Raw genomic sequence first — 23,532 nt, forward strand, 5'->3', positions numbered from 1 at the left:
AATCAGATTTGATCTTATCACAAATAAAAAGACAGGTGATCCTGACTTCTTATTCTGCCAGAGTAAAATGCTCCACAGGAGACCAGAAACAAAATCTCTGCATTCATGGATTCCTGGAGGCAAAGTGAGGCCTCCTGTGGCTGGTCCCCCACCCGCAGGCCTTTGAAGTTAAGTGGATCTTGGGGGAGGTGGCTGAGGTCACATAGTTCTGTAAGTGCCCTGTGAGTCTAGTGGGAAGTTTGCACTGTGTGTGGCACTCCTAGGACATAAGAGCCCAGGAAACGGTTCTCCTCCAAAAGAAAAGAGATTGTGCAATTTCCCATGCACATAGCCCTGCCTCAGCGCAGGGCTTCGTCCCCTTCGCCGCTGCTCCCAGGTATGGTAGGCACAGCCAGGTCCCTCTAAGGAATGGCGTGCTCCTGCCGCAGACATGAGCTTCTGGCTGAGTCCTCACTGTCCCACTCTGTCAGGGAGTCCCCCAGACTCTGGGAACTCCCTGGGAGCTGAGGGTCATGTCTGTCCAGTCGTCCTGTTGTGGACAGGGCAGCACACCTCGTATTGTGGCAGCAAGGGGATTCTGGAAGACCTGAGGCTATTCACCGGAGTCCGCAGGGAGTATTTAAAAACAGCATCTGAAACAAGATAAGCTTCTGAAGTGTTTGAGTTTGTTTCTTGGCAAACTGAAGCTCTCTCATGAGGGCCTGGCTGGTGAGGGGTTACTGGCATGCAGGGGTGGCACACATCCCTCAGAAAAACAGCCTAAAAAGCCCGCTGGATGTTTAGTCTCCCAGACTTCTCGCCTGCCTCCCACAGGCTCCCCTCTGGCTGTGAGGGCCTGGCTAGCTCCCCTTCTCTCATCACTCCCTTTTTTTTCCTTCCCTAGAATGACACACATTTCTTTTCCTGGCTTTTTCGGAGGTTTACGCCCCACCCTCCCCAGTCTTATTTACACACACAAGTATTTCATGAAGACATTGTCACTGTAAAGAGTGAAATAATATAGAAAACTTGAAAGTGTCCTAAACTCTCCTCTCCCTCAACTGGTTTATTATTGTGGTAAAATACAATACAACAAAACAAAATGTACCATTTTAACCATTTTTCAGTGTCCAGTTCAGTGGCATTAAGTACATTCACAGTGTTGTACAACCATCACCACCACCCACCTCCAGACCTTTTTCATACTCCCAAATTGAAACTCTGTCCCCATTAAGCACTAACTCCCCATCGTCCCTACTCCCAGCCCCTGGCACCCACGGTTCTATTTTCTGTCTCTTGACTATTCTAGGAAGCTCATATAAGTGGAATCACGCAGTATTTGTCCTTTTGTGTCTGGTTTATTGCACTTAGCAAATGTCTTATACTAAGTGGCAATAACAAAGTCCATCCACGCCGTAGCAGGCATCAGAACGTCCTTCCTTTTTAAGGCTGAATAATATTCCATTGTATGGATGGCCCACATTGTGTTTATCCATTCATCCTTCGAGGGACATCTGGTCCCCCGACCACTTTTAATACTTTAGTGTATTGTAGGGTTTTTTCCTCCTTCTTTTTCTATTTTTCTACGAGCTCATATACATGTACGAACACTGTTCCTTCCTCTTCCTCCCTAGTCTCTGTCCTCCTGCCACCTTTTCAGACCCACCAGTTTCAAGTGGGTATCCCCGCAGGTGAATGTGTCTCCCAGCCGAATGAAGCCATGAAGACACAATGCAGAGGTCCCACCCCTAATGCTTCCTCAGTCAACCTTGGTGGTTCAGGGCCTGTCGTCCTTGATGGTGACCACAAGATGATTTAGTGCTTTGTTTCCATTCCCAGTCAGTTGGCACAGGCCTCAGTGGCGTCCAGGCTTTTGGCGGACTGGGATCTAGCTGTGGTGTTTGCTAGAAGGAGGTGGTTTCTGAGCGGCTGCTTCTGGGGGGCTATTCTTAGCAGCCGCCATTCATTTGTTTGTTATTTTTTTGTTTGTTTGTTTTTTTGTTATTTTTAGAAATTATAAACATAAGGCATCCCCACCACTAGATTCGATTATAAGCTCATTCCTATATGTTTGTTATATCACATATTGGTTCATTTGTCCATCCCTCTGTGCACCTTCACACTCCAGCTTCTGGGTGGAGTTCAAAGTAGCACACATAAATAAGTAATCTGGCTGTTGGGGGAGGTCGTGGAGAGAAAACGGCCACTGATTGACCCTCGAGCTAGACCCCGGGGGATCCAAGGCTCCTCCCCGGTTCCTGTCCTCTGAATGCACGCGCCGCCCGCAGTTCCCACAGCTGGAGTGGTTTTCAGGGACGCAGCCTTGAGAGAGCCATGTGGTGCTGACACCGCTGACACTGGACCGTGTAGGTGGCTGAACGCTGAAGGCCTCTGTGTAAACTTTAAGAGTTGGTGGCGGGCATGGAGGTGTACTTGTCCTGCGGGACAAGCCTTGTCAGGACGTTCCCTTGCTTGTTCAGCCTACCACCTGGAGCTGGCTGCCTTTCTTCTGTCTCTCCCGCCCTCTGTGGATGGGTGCCAATTTGCAAACCAACACCCCCTAAATAGTTCAGTATGCGTATCATTAACAAGACTTAATATGTGTTCAGGTCTCTCTTTTTTTTTGTCTGTGAAAGACAATGAAATGCAAAAATCTTAATTGTGCTCGGTCTGAGTTTTGATAAATATGCCTATGTGACCCAAACCCTTACCAAAACGTAGAACATTACCGTCACCTCAGAAAGTTCCCCGGTGCCCTTCCCAGTCAATCCCTGGTCCACCCCCCAGAAGTGACCGCTGCTGTAGTGTTTCCCCTACTATGTTTTAGTTCGGTCTGTTCTGGAGTTTGACATAAGTGGAATCACACAATATGTTCACTCAGCATATTTTTAGTGGTGAATTCATTCAGTTCAATCTATACAGCAAAGGAAATGAATGCACCACAGCTACAATAGACACTAAAGATGAATCTTACTGGCCATGTTGAGTGAAAAAAGCCAGATGCAAAAGAATACATAATGTCTAATCCCACTTCTTGAATGCTCAAAAGCAGTAAAACATAATTTGTGGAGTCAGCAGCCAGGCGGACAGCTAGCACGGGGCAGGGGAGAGGGAATGGTGACTGATGGGTGATTCCGGGTGCCGGTGATGTGATGTCACCTTCCTCGACTTGGGTAGGGTTATACAGGTGAGTTTTTTTCGTGATAATTCACTGGCTATATTTTTGACTCATGCTTTGTTTTTAGTGTATTACATATCATTAAAGTGTTTTAAAAATAAGATACTAGTTTATGCCCATCAGGTGTGTGTGTGTGTGTGTGTGTGTGTGTGTGATAATACCATGTCTACTAGTTATCTATTGATTTGTGACAAATTACCTCAAAACTCAACAGCCTACAGCAGTAATACATATTATCTCACATAGTTTCTGTGGGTCTGGAACTTCAGAGCTTCTCAGCTGGGTGACTCTGGGTTTCTCATGAGGTTGCATTTAGGATGTTGATCGAGGTGAAGTCATACGAGTATAAAGGCTTGACTGGGCTGGAAGAACCACTTTCAAGATGGCCCATTCACATGGCTGTTGGTGGGGCCCTCAGTTCTTCCTCCCCATGGGGACCTCTTCACAAGGTGGCTTGGAGTGTCCTCATATCACGTCAGCTGGCTTCCTCCAGAGCAAGGATCAGGAAAGCTTCTCCCCAGTGTTAGTTTGTGACTCTGTACATTATGTTTGATTGCTTTTGAATCAGTTTTCTAGATTAATATGTGTCATTCATATGTATTGGTAATATATTCCTTTGGATGGCTAAGTAGTATCCCACTCTATGACTAGAACATCATTTATTTGTCTGTTCTCTTAGTGATGAATGCCTGGGCTGTTTCTAGTTTGGAGAGATTATGAATAAAGCTGATCTGAGCATTCTTCTGCAAGAACTTTTGTGGGCAGGTCATTTTGTTTCTCTTGGGTGAATACTTAGGAGTGTAATTGTTAGGCCATAGGGTAGGTATGTTTAGTTTCATGAGAAATCGCCAGACATTTTCCGAACTGATTGTACCATCTTATGTTTCACAGCAAAGTATGAGAGTTTCTGTTGCTCCATATCATTGTTCACAGTTGGTTTTGTGATTTGAATTTTTTGGCATTCGGGTGAGTGTGTAGTGGTGTCTCGTGTGGTTTAATGACATTGAGCACTTTCTCATTGGCCATTTGTATACCTTCTTTTGTAAAGTGTCTGTTCACATCTTTTGGAGGATGTGTGTGTGTGTGTGTGTGTGTGTGCGTGTGTAGCTCACATGTGTAGTGTTGTGTAGCCATCACCACACTCAAGATACAGAACTGTTCCATCAGCACAGAGAGAACTTCCTGTGCTTCCCCTTTAGAGTCACATTCTCCCCATAACCCTAACCCCCAGCAGCCACTGATCTGTTTGTCATTTCTATAAATTTGTCATTTTGAGAATGTCATACCACTGGAATCACATGGTGTGCAACCTTCTGAGGTTAGCTTTTCTTTCACTCAACAGAGTCTTTGTGATCCATCCAGGTTGTTGTGTGTCCCACTAGTTCACTCTTGTCATTGCTGAGTAGTATTCCTTTGTATCCAGGCACCACAGTTTGTTGATCTGTCCCCTGTTGAGGGACATTGGATGTTTCCAGTTTTAAGTATAATAAGTGTTTGTGTAGATGAAGGGTTTCATTTCTCCTGGGTAAATGCCCAGAACTGGGGTTGCTAGGTTGAAGATAAGTGTATGTTTACCTTTGGAAGACACAGTCAAACTTTCCCGAGGGGAGGCACCACGTTTTTATTCAGCGAATGAGAGAGTCCGTTGCTCTGCATCCTCCTTAACACTTAGTGCTGTCAGTAGTTTTGATTTTAGCCATTCTAATAGAGGATAATGGTGTTTTAAAATTTTGCTTTTATTTTTTACTGAGGACCTTGTAGTTTGGCCCTGATTCCATGTGTGAGATCTCCTGATGAGATGTCTTACTCATGCTGGAGGCCCACACCTGGCACCTCTCTGAGGAAAGGTGAAATTAACATCTTTTGTCTCAGTCCTAGCTCAGAGGTTTGCAAGCTTGTTCTTAGTAATGGGAACTGGTGTTTTGTCTTCAAGCTAAATCCTACACAGAACATCAATAGATAAGTCAGATGATGGTGGAGTTGCTGGGGGTCCAGCTGGGCTTTCTTAATACCCCCACAGTTGTCTCCGAGGTGGCCCCCAACCTATGAAGCTCAGTCCCTAATCTTGACACTAAGGCCATCCACCCAGGACCTGCCACTCTCTTAATGCCCTAAGGTCTCTGACTGCAATCTAAGGCCTGGAGAACAGTATTTGCCACGTCTTTGTATATTACAGACCCAAGAAGACAGAAAAGAGAAATTATGTCTGTCAAAATACTAAGAACGTTATTGTTTAGGATTCATGCCCATTGTTATACTGGTGTTATTTGAGGTGACCTACTAGGGTTGTGAAATGTGGAGGCTGATATTTAAAGCTAAGATAGTCAAACAGATAGGCATGTTGTATAGGAATTTGGAGAGCTTGGGGGCCCTTCTTAAAACCCTGACTTCTCATTTGCAAAGATTGTTACCCTTTTTCTTGAAAAGTGTTAGTAAGTTAGATATTCTTATTAAGATAATCAGATGTTCAGGCTTTCAGGCAGACGGTCCTAAGATGTTTTCATCCAGCTTTCATTGTTAACTAGGAATTCCTTACGGTGGCCGTTCAATGAAGAAAGGCGCCATCTAGTGGCTATTTTAAGTGTACAATTTAAAATAATTTTAAAACTTATTGCGGGTTATGGGGGAGGCGAGGATTTATTTTAACATGGTTCAAAATTCAGAACGTATGAAAAGGTAGAGTATTGCTCCCATTTGCCACATTTCCCCCAACTCTTCCCGACATACACAAAAGACAAACACTGTTAATAGTTTCTGGTGTGTCCTTAAGAGAGTAAAACAACAACAGCACATATGCAAGCAAATATATAATCTCCACACATTTAAAAAGGTAATTTAGTGCAGCAGTAAAAGTAATATATTCACTTACTTGCACTTTGCTTTCTTTATTTAAAACATGTGTTGGCAGTTTCCCCATGTTGGCATGTAAGAGTTTTCTTTTTATGTAATACCCCATTACATGGCTGCACACCATATTTTACCCGCTTTTCTATGGATGGACTTTTAGAGGTTTCAATGTGGTGCTGTTACAACACTATACTGAATAGCTAGTTCTGTCCATGTAATGTTAAACTCATCCCAATGGTGCAGTTTGGGGGTGAGGGTGGGAAAGGAATGGGAAAGCTACACCCATAATTATTAAAACATCTGACTTGTCTCTGTTGAGAAATTTTCTTTAATGGAAGGAACGTGGGGATTAATAGTTGAGAGCTGTTTAGTAGTAACCCAGTTTCCTTGAGGTCTGTTTATTTTATAGTTTTTGATAATTTCTCAGTTCCTTGGCCAGTATGTATATTCTCTGTGTATTAAGGGTCCTCACCTGCCCTGGTGTTGTGTCTTGTTTTTCTGACTAGATTGACATAAAATAATTACCTATGAGATGCTTGGTGCCAATGTGAGCAGGACGCTTTATTTATGTGAGAACAGATATGGATTTGGGATTTAAAAATAGACCAATAACAACCATTTCATTGAAAAGTTATTGGAGTGGAAATGTAAAGAAAATAGCTAATAACTTATGTTTTAAAATCTTGTTTGAATAACACACTTCAAGGCGTTCCCACAGGCTTTGCTATCTGGCCTTTGCAGGTTGAGGTTTCTCTTGATCCACATTTTTCTTTTTTGATTACAGAATTTGTGATTAATAAATACTACAATTTATTAAAAAAAAGAGGATCCATGGTTTATGTTACTCTCTAACTTATATGTACTCCTCACATGGGTGAGGGCATCAAAGGATAAGTCTCTAGAAGTGGAATGGCTAAGTCAAAAGATAGGGTCATTTATAATTTTGACAGCTATTGTCTGGTTGCTGCACCGTATAATGTGTTATCAGATTGTCTGGATTTTGTTCATGTAGTAGGTAAAAATCAGCGTTTCAATGTAGTTTTAATCTGTGCTTCTCTTATTGCATGTGGAAGCAGAGATTTAAAAATGTATTTAAATGTCATTTGTATTTCTCATCCTGTGGATCATCTGTTCAAATCATTGGCCCACTTGTTGGTCTGTTTGTAATGAATTATAGGGAGATTGGCCCCTTTGCAGTGACATCAGTAACAAATATTTTGTCCCAGTAAATAAATGACAATATTTTGTCATTTATCTCTTGATTATTCTTATGGCGTTTTTGTCATCCAGAAGTTTCTGTTATTAGGCAGTCAAATTTATAAATGTTTTCTTTATGGCTTCTACATATTATATTATGTTATATTATATTATGAAGAGTTTTTTTTGCATTAAGATTATGAAATAATTTTTCATGTTTTATTTATATACTTCGTGGTTTTGTTTTTCTCCATGTAAACCATTACTCTGTTTGGAATTTATTCTGGTATGTGGTGTGAGATTGGAATCCAACTTTATATTTTTTCCCAGGTGGATATCCAACTAGAGTGTCTTGTTGTTTTGTTTTCCCCAATGATTTGATATCCCAGGTTTGACGTACCGTATTGTCCCGAAAATAAAAAATAAGACCTAACCGGAAAGTAAGCCTGAGAATGATTTTTCAGGATGATATCCCCTGAACATAAGCCCTAATGCGTCTTTTGGAGCAAAGTCTTATTTTCGGGGAAACACGGACGTATGCTGAATTTCCACATGTATTTGCTTCTGTTTCTTTACATTCTATTTATTCCATTGGCCTATTTGCCCATTCGACACCAGTGGAATTACTGAGGCCTTTATACACATCTGATTATTTGATAGAGATCAAAGCTCCTTATCATTAGGTGGCAGAGTGGAACCTCCCCTCCTGTGACAGTTTAGGTTCTTTGAGAAGCAGACACCAGGATGGGACTAGCCATGCAAGCAACTTATTGAGGAAACATCTGTGAAGGGTGTTGATCTCCAAAAAGAAGACACCTACCAAGAAAGGCTCCTGGTGGCTCAGTGGGCTCAAATTTTTCAAAAGTGCCTAGTAGCCACTTCTACACAGGGGCCGCTCAAGCAAGCCACACTTCATGGAGAAGCCTGCCCTGTATTCCTGAGGGCTGAGCCAACCCTTATAAAGGAGTTCCTGGAATCCTATTTCAACCAGTAGGACTGAGACGTCCCTGTCCAATCAAAGCCATGCAACTATAGCCTCACTAGCATCTTCATTGACCAACCAGAGGATCTCCTCTCCAACCAATCAGAACAGTGCTTTTTTGACCAGTCAAACAGTGAAGATTTGGAGTCCTTATTTGCATGAGGATGGACCAATCAGGGACTAGGGGTGTGGACTTCTGTCTATATAAGTCAGCTCCCCTCTGGTCCCAGGACCAGACTTTCCTTTTCACAGGAGGTAGGAGCTTGTATTATCAGGGCTCTAGCACAGAGGACATATGGGTGGACCAGAGCCAAGCAGGTGGAGAAGACCTGGCTAGCTAGAGAGCACCAGCCTCAATAGCCATGTGGTTTCATAATTGAGCTCTTCGCACTGAATAGTTTCCTCCTTCACCAAACCCCAAACTGGGGATTCCTGTTGGCTTTGAGTTAGTACCAATGACTGTGGTTGACAATGGTCACCAGGAGGGAGCTGGAAGAGGTAGGGGGTAGGGAGTGGGGAGGACCTTCAGAATGTGAGCAGGCAGAGTTGACACTGTGAGAAGGGGGAGGAAGGGCAGAGTGCAGTTGTGAGAAAGTCTCAGTGGGCCGTAAGGGGGGGTCCCTGAGCAAACGTTGCCTGTGAGCAGGAATGAACTGATTCCAGAACCTTGCCATACTTAGCCGCCTGCTGGGAGCCTCAGGTTGCTGGTAAGCTCTGTTCCCTACAGCTAAGCGACACTCCTGTGGCCACTACAGCCCACCTTTTCCCTCAAGTCCCCAAACGCAGCTCTTGGGTCATCACAGACACATGAAAATGTCTTTTATACTTGGAGTCTTTTTTTTTTTTTTTTTTATTAATTCAAATCCATTCTTTTTTTTTTTTTACAGGACTTTATTGGGGAACAGTGTGTACTTCCAGGACATTTTTCCAAGTCAAGTTGTTGTCCTTTCAATCTTAGTTGTGGAGGGTTCTGTTCAGCTTCAAGCTGTTGTCCTTTCAGTCTTAGTTGTGGAGGGCGCAGCTCAGCTCCAGGTCCAGTTGCCGTTTTCTAGTTGCAGGGGGCAGAGCCCACCATCCCCCACCATCCCCTGCGGGAGTCGAACCGGCAACCTTGTGGTTAAGAGGACATGCTCCAACCAACTGAGCCATCCAGGAGCTCAGCGGAAGCTCAGCTCAAGGTGCCGTGTTCAATCTTAGTTGCAGGGGGCGGAGCCCACCATCCCTTGCAGGACTCAGGAGTTGAACCAGCAACCTTGTGGTTGAGAGCCCACTGGTCCATGTGGGAATCGAACCAGCAGCCTTCGGAGTTAGGAGCATGGAGCTCTAACCGCTTGAGCCACCGGGCCAGCCCTATACTTGGAGTCTTGTTTGAAGGCCATCTTGTCAGGAAATCCTTTCCTTCCATTTTGACCCCCTGTGTTGACCACATAGTCTGTTATACACGCAGGGGCCTTTCTTTGATGCACAGAATTAAACGAGACACAAAGACACAAGACGTCTGTTGTCTCAGAGGCTTTGTTCACAGTCCCTAGCAATTCCATCAATTCAACTTCTCGACACCCATTGTGACCTTCTTCTTCACAGTTATGACTTAAACCTGGATGAAATGAGAGCTTTGACTTTTGAGAGAGTGAAGTTCACCATGGGTCTACCTCTGTTAAGACGAGCAATTCAGGAACAGGTAAGTGCCATTGTTCTGCTGTTGTGTGTTCTGGGGAACTGACTGTGTTGTCTGTATGGGAGGTGCCTTCGCCCCGCTTTTCTGCCCTGCTCTTTCCTGCCTTTGGCTCACACATCTTTCCCAGGCTCACAGGCAAAGGAATAAAGGAAGCAGTAGAAATAATGAAATATTTGTTTACAAAACGAATATAATTTTAGGCATAAAATTCAAATATCTGAGGAATGTAAATAACTGGTTTTAGAGGCTTTTAAGGCATTTTAGACTTGTCAGAAGCATATGAGCCTTATTTGTCTAAAAATTGCCTTTCTAACTTCAGTTATGTTACTTTAGTCAATTTAGCCTCATTAAAAAGAACATGTGGTGAGAGAGGTCCTTTGTGAGGAATTAGGAACTGCATTTTAGTCAAGCGTAAATCCATTTCCATCTCACTCAGCTTCATGGCTTCCTTAAACCTAACACTTTACATAGGAAAAAAACAGCCTTTCTGGTGAGGACACCCCCCCCCCCCCACCAGTGGCCTGAACTAGGGATGAACTGCCTGCAGTGAGCCCACCCCTTCCTGTCCTGCGGGGTCTGAGGAAGGGGGTGGGGTCTTCCCATTCAGGAGACCACTGTGGGCTCACTTCTCCGTGGAGTGTGGGTCAGAGCCAGTGTGGGGCCTGGGGTCCATTTTAGAACAGACTGCCACCCTGTCACCTTGTGTGGTGGCCATCCTGAGGATGCAAGGACAGAAATCAGCATCTTCTCTTCAGGAAGGAATTGCAGGCAGAGCTTAGGCACTTCCTGTTGAGGGACTGTAGCCAGCTCCAAGGTGACAAGGGCACAGCATAGTCACATGTAGATGCAGAGCCTTTGGGAGGAAAGCACTCACCTAACCGAGGGAAGTGTGCTTGCAAAGCCAAAAAAATCATTTCACACAAGCTGTCTGGCAAAACAGATTTTCGGGCTAGTAAATTGCCTCTCAATGGAACATACATTTAGAATACAACCAATAAAGAGAAAAAAGCAAACCCAAACCGTCTGCTTCCAGCCAGTTTCTCTATCAGTCTGGTCCCCAAGTGCATTGGGGGGCTGGCTGGAAGGTGAAATCCTGACATGTGGCGTGTCTCCTGCTCCCTTAATCAGCCCAACATGTCTGTGGCCTCACTCAGGGTCAGAACTCGAGACCTGGATGAGAGGGTCGACCCTTTAATGAGGTTGACTAATTGCTGCCCTAGCCATCGAGTCTGAGGGATTAGCTGGTGAGTCTTGCTCTGACAAGGCGTGTGAAGCCCTAGATCCAATTATCTTCTGTTTTGAAGGCACCCTCCATGGCCCCGGGCAGCCTGGACAAGTCTGTCTTGGGTGATTAGCTATAATTCCTCCAGGAGGCCCTACACGACCCCTCCAGTTCATTTCTGTTGGTTATCTCAGCCGTTTGGCGCTTCTTTCTGTGTGAATTCGCATAAAGCCAATGAACTCGAAGGAAATTAAACTCCTCAGTGCTGCAGGCTCATCTCATCTGGCAGAGGTCAGGGAACTCAGCAGCAAATCTGTGTTTGAAGGCTCTCAAGTTCCCCCCTATGAACAGCTGGGGGAGCTGTCCAGGTCCAGTAATTCTAGAAGAAGTGTTACATGATTCATGCTGCTTCTTAATAAAAATGGTGAGTCGTGGCTGTACTGCCTGTTCAGAGAGCGGTCCAGGTCCTTCCCTGGCCCCGTTTCGTGTCGCTGATAACTTGCATGGCTGATCCGATGAGCTCTGAGGCAGAGCACGGTGTCGTGTGTAATGACGATGTTCTCAGGACAAATGAGGAGTGAGCCTCACTCGTTCTAGGTCTCTGTGGACGGTTCACGGGCCAAGAATAAGCCATTAAAATATTTCCATTCTGTGTTTTCCCCTTTGCCATCTGCAATAGATTTGGGATGTTCCAATAACTTTCAAAGGAAAAAACAGTGAGTGTGACTACGGAGTGTGCACGTACATCCACACGCACAGTGCAAGCACCGTCATTGCACCTCATTCACTTTGCCTGCACCTGTCTCCATTGATGTCACTTTTGTGCCTCAGCCACCTGTCCCATTCTGTGCCCGAGGATTCCAGGAGTGGATCCTGCGGGGGAAGTCACTGACTCCCTGAATTTCCAGATGAGACAGGAACCAGGTGTGATATTTACTTGCAGCCGTGCTGGGACTGGAGCCTGCACCCCCCTCAGGCGCCTCGTCCTGTGTGTGAACGATTCCTTGGAGACACTGCTCCCTAGAAGCTGGCAGGCTGACAACCTGCACCCAAATCCCTGTAACCAATAGTAACAGCTCAAACTCACTGAGTGCACATTTTATGCTTGTCACAGTGCTAAGAACTGTAAATGGATGAGCTCATTTACTAGGCACATCCCTCATGGTGCGTCCAGGTTACAGCTGAAGCTCAGTGGCCTAAGCTGGTACAACTAGTGAGCTGCATATCTAACTCGTGGAGCACGAGTTCAAGCCCAGGTGTTCTGCTGCCTGAGCCCCTTAAATCTGGTGGGTCTCGGCCCTGGCTGCACATTAGAATCAACTGGGAGTCTTCCGAACTCCTGCTACCTGAGCTTCTGCTCAGGCCAATCCAGTCAGCTTTGATACCTCCCAGGTGGGTGACGTCTGTGCATGCCGGCCCGAGTGCTGGTGCACTACCCTCTGTCCCGCGACTCTGTACTGTCTCCCCCAAATCGCTCCCATTCAGCATTTGGTCCCTGCCAATCATGGTTCAGGCCTGACTCATAGGAACACTCCATCCCAACACTTCTTTCCCCAGGAGGGAGCCACTGGGGTCAGGCTGCCCCTGGCCAAGGGTAGTGAGGCATGGGGATGTCGGATGATGAGGCCCCCACTCCATGACTGTCCCCAGCTGTCATCCCACCCCTCCTGAGCTCTGCTCGTCTTCATCCCCATGGTCCACACAGGACCATGAAAAGTAGATGCCCAATGACCTGCGTGCAGGACACCAGATTTTCATCATAAACTTCCACCAAAACAATATCTCGCAACAGACTAAATGCAGAAGCAGATATGACAGTCTAGCTGTCTTTTATTAAGCCAGATGTTAAAGCAATAGCAAAAATGTAAACAATGCCATTCTTTTCACTGATTTTTTGGGGGAGTTGGAAATTATGGTTATTTTTCATAGGAATTATATAATTTATATTAATGTGTAATGGGTTTATTGTGATTTTGAAATGAATAACTTTTTAAAATTCCCAATTTTAATTACTAGGATGGTAAGTTGATAGATATAACCCACATTAAAAAATGCTTTGTGCAATCCTTGATAATTTTGAAGAGTGTAAAGGGGTCCAGAGACTATAAAGTTTGAGAACCATTGATCTAAATTAACCATTGTTTCCTCAGGAAACCCAATCTCAGCTCAGCTGTGGGGACAACTGGCAGAAGATGGGTGGCTTTAATTTACATCATACTTATTATGCTATAATTGTCTATTATTTTGATTAGAATTTTAGATAGTCTCAGTTTGGGATGGTTTTTGTTTTTGTATTTAGAGAGCTACCAGGTGGGTGATCAGACCTAAAATGGAATGAGATTCTAAGGTCAGCTCCCCTTAGAAGGCATCTGGGACTGGGGAAGATGGTGGCTTTCCTCATTAACCCTGGAAGGACCCACCTTTCCCAGGAAGCAGTGACACTGAAGCCGGGGTGCCGCCGAAAGGGAGCTGAGCAGGAAATGTGCCAGGAGGCAGAGGCTGTCCACCCTGTCACTGGCCCTTTACGCAGGCCCGTCTCGCGGGCCCCGCCTTGCTGCCCACAAACACCTGTGGGCCCTGACGAGTGCCCGCTGCCTCCCCAGACCTGGCTCCTGACCCACTCTGAGCTCCTGGCTCCGACACCCTGGTCTTGGCTCTGTCCTGGACCCTCTGGCTTCTGTTTGTACTGGAACCCAGGCCTTTCCTTGTGGGCTGTGACAGGCTGCCCCTGGCTCTGTCCTGTGTGCTGCCTTTGGCAGGAGCCCTGTCCCAGCTCCAGTTCCATGGGCTTGGACACTGGCCACTTGGCCAGTGCTCTGGCCAGGCCAGCCCTGACCCCAAGGGGGGCCATGGGGGATTTGAGCAGAGACAACAGGATAGAACAGGCTGTTTACAGAAGTTCCTCTGTGTAGATTGGTATCTGAATGAGTTGTCACCTGTGATGGCCACGGGGATTACTTGTCAGGGAGTGCCAGGGTCCCACGCAGGGACTCCGGTGCAGCAGTCATTTCAAGTCTTCTTTATTCTTGCAGTGAAACACTTTGTTAAAAGTAACAATAATTATTACTTGCTATCCTTTGCTAAGATCCTTCTATATGCCAGGTAAAGAGAAGAATTCATTTTACAATTGTCTATTAACCACCTACTATGAGCCAGGCATGGCTCGAGAAGCAGTGAACAAAACGGGCAAAAAAGACCTGTCTTTATGGAGCTGGATGTGAGTCTGGGAGGAGGGAGATAATAGGCTAAGAAACAAGTAAATTTACAGTATGTCAGATGTTGTAGGTGCTGTGCATAAGAATCAATCGTGGGAAACTGGAAAAGAAGTAAAACTCGCTGTTCACAGATGCACAGTCTTGTGTGTAGAAAACCCTAAAGAGTCCACAAAGAAACTTAAAACTATTAATAATAAATTCAGGAAAGTTGCAGCATACAACACGGACCATTATTTTCTATGAAAATGAATGTAAAATAATGCACCTTCCTTCATCAGAAAAGTAAGCTTATGCTTCAAACTGCTAATGTTACTACAATACATTCATCATTACGTGCTGTCGATATTAAGTTATGTGATTACACTAACAATCAGAAAACTTTCCAAAACAGGAATTTGGTAGGAAGAAGTATTATATTTAAGGCAAGAATTGGAAAATCCTAAGCTGTCAGAATACTGCAATATTGTTGTTGTGAAATGAGAAAAATATCCTTAGAGCCATGGGACTGTCACCTTGCATCATTCCTACATTGGGCTTGCCTGGAGTCATCATGGCCCCTGGGAGAGTAGGAGCAACACGTGGCCTCTGTGACAGAATCCTCCAGCACTCTGCTCAGGCACCCAAATCTGTGGCCCCAGCAGAGAATCAGCAGAAAGGAAGAGAAGGCCACGGTGACACGGTTGGATTGTCTTGCTTTTGGAGTCATCGGAGGGTTTTCACCGTGGAGGTGGGGTTGGGGAAGCTCAGCATGATGCTTATTCTTAAAATATTGTCCTGCCTTCATCAAAATTTACAACTTGATTAAAAAAATGCATAATAAAAAACACACACACACAAAATCTTAGACTCGTTAAAACAATTCTGAAACAAATTTGGAGGACTCTCCTTGATTTCAAGACTTATTACAAAAGCACTCAAGATTATGTGGTGTTGGCACAGGATAGACAAACGGATGAATGAGACAGCTGGAGAGTCCTGAAATACTCGTAAAACCACACATATATAATCAGCGGATTTTTCTGGCAATGTTGCCAAGGCAATGTGATGGGAAAATAAAAGTCTTTTCAACAAATGCTGCCTGAACAACTAGGTGAACATAGAAGAAGTCAACCTTGATTCCTATCTCACGCTACACACCGAAATAAGTTGAGATGTGTGATACACCTACACATATATTCTGTAATTACAAACGTAGGAAACCAAAGGAGACTGTCCTTTTGACTTTAGGATAGGCAGAGTTTTCTTAGAGAAGACCCCCGAAGTGCTAAACACGTAAATGATAAAACTGGTAAATGGGTCTTTATCAAAATTGAAAACTCTTCATCAAAAGACATCGTTAAGAGAAAAAACAATCCCCAAACTAGGAAAAAATATCTGCAGTGCTTTATCTGACAAAAATTTATGTCCAGATACAGGGGTTTGTACCCAGAATATATAAAGAATTCTTAGAGATCAATGATAAAAAGAACGCAATTTTAAAAAATGGGCAAAAGACGTGGAGACATTTTATAAAACTGTACAAATGGGCACCAAGCATCTGTAGTCATCTGAGAGACACGTATTCAAACCATAACGAGGTCTCATTGCACTCCCTCCTGAACACCTAAAAAAGGAAAAGACTTACAGTCCAGATGAGGACGCTGAGCAGCTAGAACTCTCATACACTGGTGGTAGGAGAGTGAATGGTACAATCATTTTGGAAACCTGTTTGGCAGTTCCTTACAATATTAAACAGAAACCTACCCTTTAACCCAGCAAGTGTATTCCTGGGGATTTACAAAAGAGAAATGGAAACACATGTCCATGAAGGGACTGGGCTGTGAATGTTTATATCAGCTTTATTCAGAATCACCCTAAGCTGGAAATAATCCAAATGTTCATCAGTAAAGGACTGGACAAGTTGTGGAACATTCATAGACAGGGAAGGACTCAGTCATGAAAAAGAAGGAACTGCTAACATACAGAGCACGGGTGCCTTATTTGCATGGAAGAAGGCAGAAAGAAAAGAGTACTTCCTGTACAATTCCATTTATGTAAGTTCAGGAACAGGCAAAGCTAACGATGGTGATAAAAAGAGCAGTTCCTTGTGGGGTTGGGGACTCGCTGAAAGGGGCACTTTCTGGGGGATGGGAACATTCTGTAATCGTAATTGGTGCGATGGTTACACAGGTAGGTAATTGACCAGAACGTATGCACTTCAGCTGTGTGCATTTCACTGAATGTAAATTTTACCTTAGTAATTTTGAAAAGACCATACTGTCCGATGTTTGGGGCAGAGGGAAGATGTTTTGGAGGCCAGTGGGGAGGCTGTTATGAGTCCAGGCATGAGGTGGTAGTGGAGGTCAGGAAGGGGCCAGACTTGGCATCTCTTAGAAGGAGGGGCAGGACTGGTTAGCCCAGAGGGAGAGTCTCATTAGAGCAGAATGACTGAATCCTTGAAGCCCATTTATTTATTTGTATATTTTGACTCTGACCCTTTCTCTTTCTAAAATAATTTGGGGCTAATTATAACAAAGGGCTTGTATTCAGTAAGACCGAGAAGACATAACTAAAATTGAAAATTGAGACGAGAAGACAGAAGAAGCAAATATGAAAGCTTGGGGACTGATATTAGAAAGCTAGGATCCAGAAATGTTCTGCCCAGCCCTCTTGGCTGGCACTAACCTGGGGTGCACGATGGGTCACAAGGCGGCAATCAGGGTATTTCTTTTTCTTTTTTTTTTAAAAGATTTTATTGGGGAAGGGGAACAGGACTTTATTGGGGAACAGTGTGTACTTCCAGGGCTTTTTTCCAAGTCAAGTTGTTGTCCTTTCAATCTTAGTTGTGGAGGGTTTTGTTCAGCTTCAAGTTGTTGTTCTTTCAGTCTTAGTTGTGGAGGGCGCAGCTCAGCTCCAGGTCCAGTTGCCATTGCTAGTTGCAGGGGGCACAGCCCACCATCCCTTGCGGGAGTCGAACCGGCAACCTTGTGGTTGAGAGGACATGCTCCAACCAACTGAGCCATCTGGGAGCTCAGCGGCAGCTCAGCTCAAGGTGCCGTGTTCAATCTTAGTTTCAGGGGGCAGAGTCCACCATCCGTTGTGGGACTCAAGGAATTGAACTGGCAATCTTGTGGTTGAGAGCCCACTGGCCCATGTGGGAATCGAACCAGCAGCCTTCGGAGTTAGGAGCATGGAGCTCTAACCGCCTGAGCCACCGGGCCGGCCCGATCAGGGTTTTTTAACATCAGGGGAAAGACAGCTCAGGTTATAGACCAAGCAAGTTGACCTTAGTGGAAGAAGAAGATACATGCCTTTTAGAGACTCTTTGGGCTTATAAAACCCAAAATATACATTTTTGCAGGTTTGGATTTGTAACAGAATATTGTATTATAAAGGTCTGGCATGTCAAGTGCTCTGCAAAGAAATGGCAGCTATTTTAGGGAACACTACCTTCCTTCTGTTTGGGACTGGATTTATTAAGCAGAAATGTAAAGAGCATGGGATGTAATGAGGGATGGTATACAAACCTAAGTATATTCCCCATATATTTATGGAATCAGCATCATTTAAGATTACTACAAACTAACATTCAGATATGGGAATTGAGTTTGGTTTGAATATATCAAATCTAAATGAAGGCAGCTATTGACCCAGTAGAAAAACTGCAGAAAGGTATGACAAAACACGTGTCAATTATTGATTGATCGTTATCAATACAGACAATTCATTATGTTGCCAATTGAATGAGAGGGGAACCTGTTAGCATTAGACATTCCTTAACTAAGAACAATTAATGGGTCAGAAATGAAAGACGTGAAGAAAAGGGAGCATTTCTGTGGGGGGAAGATGTTAAAAATATATGCCAGTGAGGCAGTCAATTAGATTAAGCCAAATCTTGGTCCTGGAGCTTTTGCTTGACTTCTTGGAAAAGACCAGGCCGAATGGGTGCTTAAACCAACACCACAGGGTCAGGCAAACTCCTGCTGGCTTTGCCATCTGGCCTATTAGCTGAGATCGCTGTCTTGTGTGGAGTCTGGGGAAGGAAAGTAAGCATCAGAAACAATTTATACGCTCCAAGATGGCTAGATTTGGGGTCGATTCTTTGGCAAATGTGATTGCAATTTATTTTAAACTGGTGGGTAAATGACCCCAGTTAGATACAGTCATGACAAGGTCATACGCCTGCCTCAACAGTGTAAACGGAGAGAGATTAATATGAAGAACACTCAACAGTCAGAGATTCTGATGGATTTACTTAGCCCGGGTGCTCTACATTTGGCTACAGCCGTGGCGAGGTGTAAAGTGAGGACACACTTGTAACCATGCAGGGTGCAGTGACACTCAGGAAGATCACCTGGGCACCGGGACGTGTTGATGTCACGAGCTCTCTGGGGACGAGCCTGGTGGTACAAAGTAGGGTTGGACTGGTGACAAAGGCTGGGCCACCAGAGTCCCTGGTCTCCTCCAGCTTAACAATAAAGGGCAGCCGGGGGGTGGGTGGGGGGCGGGCAGACATCCGAGAGGAATCTGAAGATCTGGTTTCTGGATTTTGTTCTGCCACTTCCTGTGTGACCCTGGTTGGACAAGTCTTCGGACCGCCCCAAGCCTAGACTTTTCCATCCGTTACGTGGGATCGGTACTTCCTGTCTTGCTTGGCCTCATGGATGGTGGTTGTGAGGAACTGGGGGACAGAGGATACATGGACCCTCCAAAAAAGTCTGCAAATATCTGCTCCAGTTGTTTTTTATTATTTGCTGGTAACTAACTCTCCAGTGACAGCCGGGACCAGAGCCATGCAATGGCTCATGCTGAAGCCTGGAGATATTTTAGGAAATAATCAATACAAGATGCCCTGGGTCAGAGCCACGATCAGAGTCATAAATCTTGACAGTCTGCTGTTTGATAAAGCTAATAATGCTTGAAAGGAACATTGTAAAAGCCCACGGGAGGGAAAAGAGAGTGTGTTTGGTGAGAGAGAGCTGAAGCCAGTGTGGAAACTGAGAACCATCAGCTATGGTCCTGCTGCCAGTGGGCAGATTCCATGTACATGCAAGCATGTGTGCACATGGACACACACACTCACGTGCACACACATACACACATCACACACATGTATACATGGATACACATGCTCACATGTACACACTTATACACATCACACATGTGCACGTGGGCACACCTACTCATGTGCAATGTACATGCATCACACACGTGCACAGGGAACGTGTGCTCATGTGCACAAAGGTACACAATCACACACGTGTGTAGACATGGGTGCACATGCTTATATGCACACACACATGAACACATGGACATATGCACAGACACAGGCATGCACACACACAAGCCCACACATACAGACGTGCGCACGGGCGACCAGCAGCTTTGTTAGTCGGGGCTCAGGGCAGACTGGTGAGTCAGGAAGACGAGCATTGACTCCAAAAATGGGTAAGGGGACATTTTAAGAGAGCACAGAAACAATGCTTTGCGGGTCTCACTTGTCGCTGCTGGAGAGGTGTGTGCTCAGGTAGCTTTGAGATTTGTGGCTTTTGTGTACAGGGAGTGAGATGAGGGTGATGATGGGGCTTTAAATGATCAAAGCCTGAGATGGTCCCGGTTAGAGAGGAAAGTGAAGACTGTTGCTCTTTCTGTGTCCAGAATGTTCCCAAACCTTCCCAGTCCTCTGTCTTCATGAAGATGGTCACCTGGACATGAGCCAGGTATTCTCTGCTGGTTCGAGGTCGGCACAGAGAGGCTGCAGGCAGGGCTGAAGAGATGCCCTTTGGAGAGAGCTAGGGACAAGCCTGATGGAGGCGATTGGAGGCCAGAGTGGAGTCTGTCTGGAGCCTGGCCTGCAAGCAGATGAGGTCTACTTTGGTGTAAGAAAAGCGTCTTCAGGCGCTTTATATGTGGGCAGAGAATAGACGGTCATATCATAAAAGGACAAAAACGTTCACTTCAGTAGGGTGATGCGATTACTTTTCATTTAAAAATTGCTCTGTGTTGCATTTTTTATTGAAAAAGTAACATATGCTTGTTATAAAAAATATTAATCTAGAAGGTCAGGAGACCATAAAGAAACTTTGACATTGGGTTTGTCATGTTTTTAGGCAGAGAAAACAAAGAATTTTGTCAGTCGAAGCCTCGTCATTGGAGAAGTCCTCTCCACAGCAGACATGGCCACAGGAGTGAAGGTAAGTGGCGTGGGCACCTGCCCTTTGCGAACCTACCTTGGTTTTGAATGGCCTGGTGTGAAATCAGAATCCTGCAGGCATCAATCTGTTTACAGGAACAGATGTTTGTAAAACCTGCAGCTTACAACCCATCCCCCCACGTCCTCTGTAACCATTACATTCAATCCTGTTTTTTTTTTTCCTCATTGCTTTTCTTTTTGTTTACTTTTATTGCATGGTGTCAATCAGTTGTTTTCATTTGTCTCATTGTAGAAAAACAGTCTCATAGTCATTCATATTTACTCTCTTCACTTAAATAGTATCACTGATGGGTCCATATGGCTGCATGCCACTGCATTCATATTGATTTTTAAAAGATGTTTTTATTTTGAAGTAATAAAGCTCACAGGAAGTTACAAAAATAGTACATAGAGTCATAAGAACTCTTCACACAGTTTCCCTCAGGGGTGACACCATTCATAGCTGTAATGTAATATGAAACCAGGAAATCAGCCTTGGTACATATATTATGTTAACTAGATGGCAGACTTTCTTCAGAGTTCACCGTGTGTGTGTGTGTGTGTGTGTGTGTGTGTGTGTGTGTGTGTGTGTGTGTGTGTGAGAGAGAGAGAGAGAGAGAGAGAGAGAGAGAGAGAAAGTTCCACCACCACAGCCGAGTTATAGAGCTGAGTCATTGTCACAGGAACTCCTAGTGCCACCCGAGACCCTCGCCTGAACCCCCCTATCCCTGTCCGCTGGCAGCCACTCATCTGTTCTCTGCCTTCATAGTTTTGCCATTTTGAGTGTGATATATGAATGGGATTCGTCCACTTTTGCCTGCTGTCTGTATTCCTGTGTGGATGTGCCCAGCACTTGGAACCCACAGACTTCCCCGTTTTGCACCAGTGGCTATAAGACGGCACTGCACTGTGGGCTTGCTTTGTGTGCCCCAGCTCGCCAAGCATGCTGACCGGAATGGCTCGGAGGCGCCCTCAGCCCCCAGCAGGTCATTCGTGTGGCCTGCCTCTGCCCTCCTATCCCTCTGGGGCCACTCCTGGGCCTCAGAATAATCCCTGCACCCAAGCCTTCAGTCTGACGTCCCCACAAGGGGAAGTTATAACTAGAACGTGAAGCAAGACTGATCAGACAGGAGGCCAGGTGGGTCATTGGTGTGTCCAAGGTAGCAGTTATTGCCATTCTGCAGTGCAGACATTTAAAAATGGATGGGAATTTAAGAAATCTGTGTGTGCCACTGGTGGTGAGGTCCTTCGGGGCAGGCTGGCTTCCCAGTGACTTGAGCTGGCAGGGTCTCTTTCCTCCTGGACGGGTGGCTGTGGCTCCAGGAAGAAGAAATTCAGCTGAGATGCACCAAACAGCCCCCCTCTCAGAAACACTGGGGACCCTGGTCTACACTCAGGACCCTCAGTTTGCGCTTGTACCATTTTGCCCCCCACCCGCCTTCTCTTCAGCCAGGAGGGGTGTGTCTTGGGGAATCTCCGTGGCTATTCCCACTTTCTGGGCAGGGCCTTCTTCTGTGCCTCTCCAAGGTCTAGCACTGAGCCTGGTGCATTGAGTCCTGTAGGGAACGTTTGACTGAACGAGGGGGCAGCCTGCGGTTCAAGCAGACTTGGGGACATTCTGACCAGCTGCAATGGTGCACATTATTTAGACCCTGGTTCAAGCAACAGACTATAAAGAAAAATTACATGTCAGTTGGGGAACTCTGCACATTGGCTATTTGGTGATATTAATGAATTAGTGTGAGGTGTGGTAGAAAAATATGGTGAATGTTTAAATAAAAAAAAATTACAGTAAAAGATACATTGCCATTAATCCCCCTCAAAATACTCCCCCTCGCTTTGAACACACTTATCCCATTGTTCTTGCCACTTTCTGAAGCAGCTCTGGAAGTCCTCTTTCATGAGTGTCTTTACTTCATCCTCCATCATGACAATACTCTGTGTCACACATCGCTTCTGGTACGGCAATTTCTGTCAAATAAAAACATTAGGGTGTGTCCTCATTCACCTTATTCACCAGATCTGGCACCGTGTGACTTCTGGCTCTTCCCCAAAGTCAAAATGACCATGAAAGGTAAATGTTTTGAATCGATTCAGGACACCGAGGCAGCCACAACAGCACAACTAACGACACTCATGAAAGAGGACTTCCAGAACTGCTTCAGAAAGTGGCAAGAACGATGGGATAAGTGTGTTCAAAGCAAGGGGAGTATTTTGAGGGGGGTTAATGGCCATGTGTCTTTTACCATAATAAATTAAAAAAATTTAAACATTCACCTTATTTTTTTGATCACACCTTGTACATTTTTAGGTGGGATAATGGTTTTAGGGTTATGCCTTTAAAAAGAGTAATTCCTTTTTACAGATATATGGGATGTGTTTAGGGATGAAAATGACAGGGTGTCTGGGATAAAAGTCATGACTACCTGGGGTGTGAAATGGGAACATGGATTAGAGGAAAGATGAAGCAAATGAACCGTGAGCTGGTCCTTGTTTGTTCATCACACACTCTTCTATTTTGTTTGAAATTTTCCACAAAGAAAAGCTTTTAAAAAAATGTTACTTCCTGAGTATCATGGAAGAAAATTCGAATAGATTTAAAGCAATAAATATTTTAAAATGCTTCTGTGATCATTGCCCTGCTTAAACCGCTTCCCCGGCAGTAGAGGGAGATGTCCTTTTAGCTCGGGGCCCGGCAGGGCGTCCCCAGATCTCGCTGCCAGCCCAGAGCAGCTGGTGGCCTCTGCCCACTGTCCTTGACACCTTCACCTGAGCTGGCAGCAGCAGCAGCTCACCACAGTCACCTGTGCCCCGCAGGCCGGGCCCCTTCCTCTCTTCCCCAGGTCTGTGTTATTCTCTGGTGTCCCTGAGCCCTTTGGACAAACACGGTTGCACTCACAAGCCAAGTGCTGGGCCGGCTCTGGCTCCGAGAGCAGCTTCCAGCCGGGGGACGGGAGCGAGAGAGCAGTGCCAGGGAAAGAGACCTTCTCTGCCGAAGGCCTGGACTCCTGAGGTAGCATGGCGGCCGCCCAACGCCTCTGCCAAAAGCTTGGAGTGATCTG

General features: G+C 45.2%; 1 protein-coding gene across 1 annotated transcript in view; it reads left to right on the forward strand.

Annotated features, from left to right (window-relative positions):
- The window catches only part of ACOXL (acyl-CoA oxidase like), a 183,541-nt gene that overhangs the window by 2,193 nt on the left and 157,816 nt on the right, over positions 1–23,532 (forward strand). The window contains exons 2-3 of the mRNA XM_088796342.1: positions 9,768–9,864; positions 20,388–20,471. Of these exons, the coding sequence (XP_088652468.1) occupies positions 9,768–9,864; positions 20,388–20,471 (181 nt within the window). The remainder of the gene's footprint in view (positions 1–9,767; positions 9,865–20,387; positions 20,472–23,532) is intronic.

Source organism: Rhinolophus sinicus, chromosome 2 (assembly GCF_057876585.1).
Source record: "Rhinolophus sinicus isolate RSI-liver-muscle chromosome 2, RSI-T2T, whole genome shotgun sequence".
Classification (NCBI taxonomy): domain Eukaryota; kingdom Metazoa; phylum Chordata; class Mammalia; order Chiroptera; family Rhinolophidae; genus Rhinolophus; species Rhinolophus sinicus.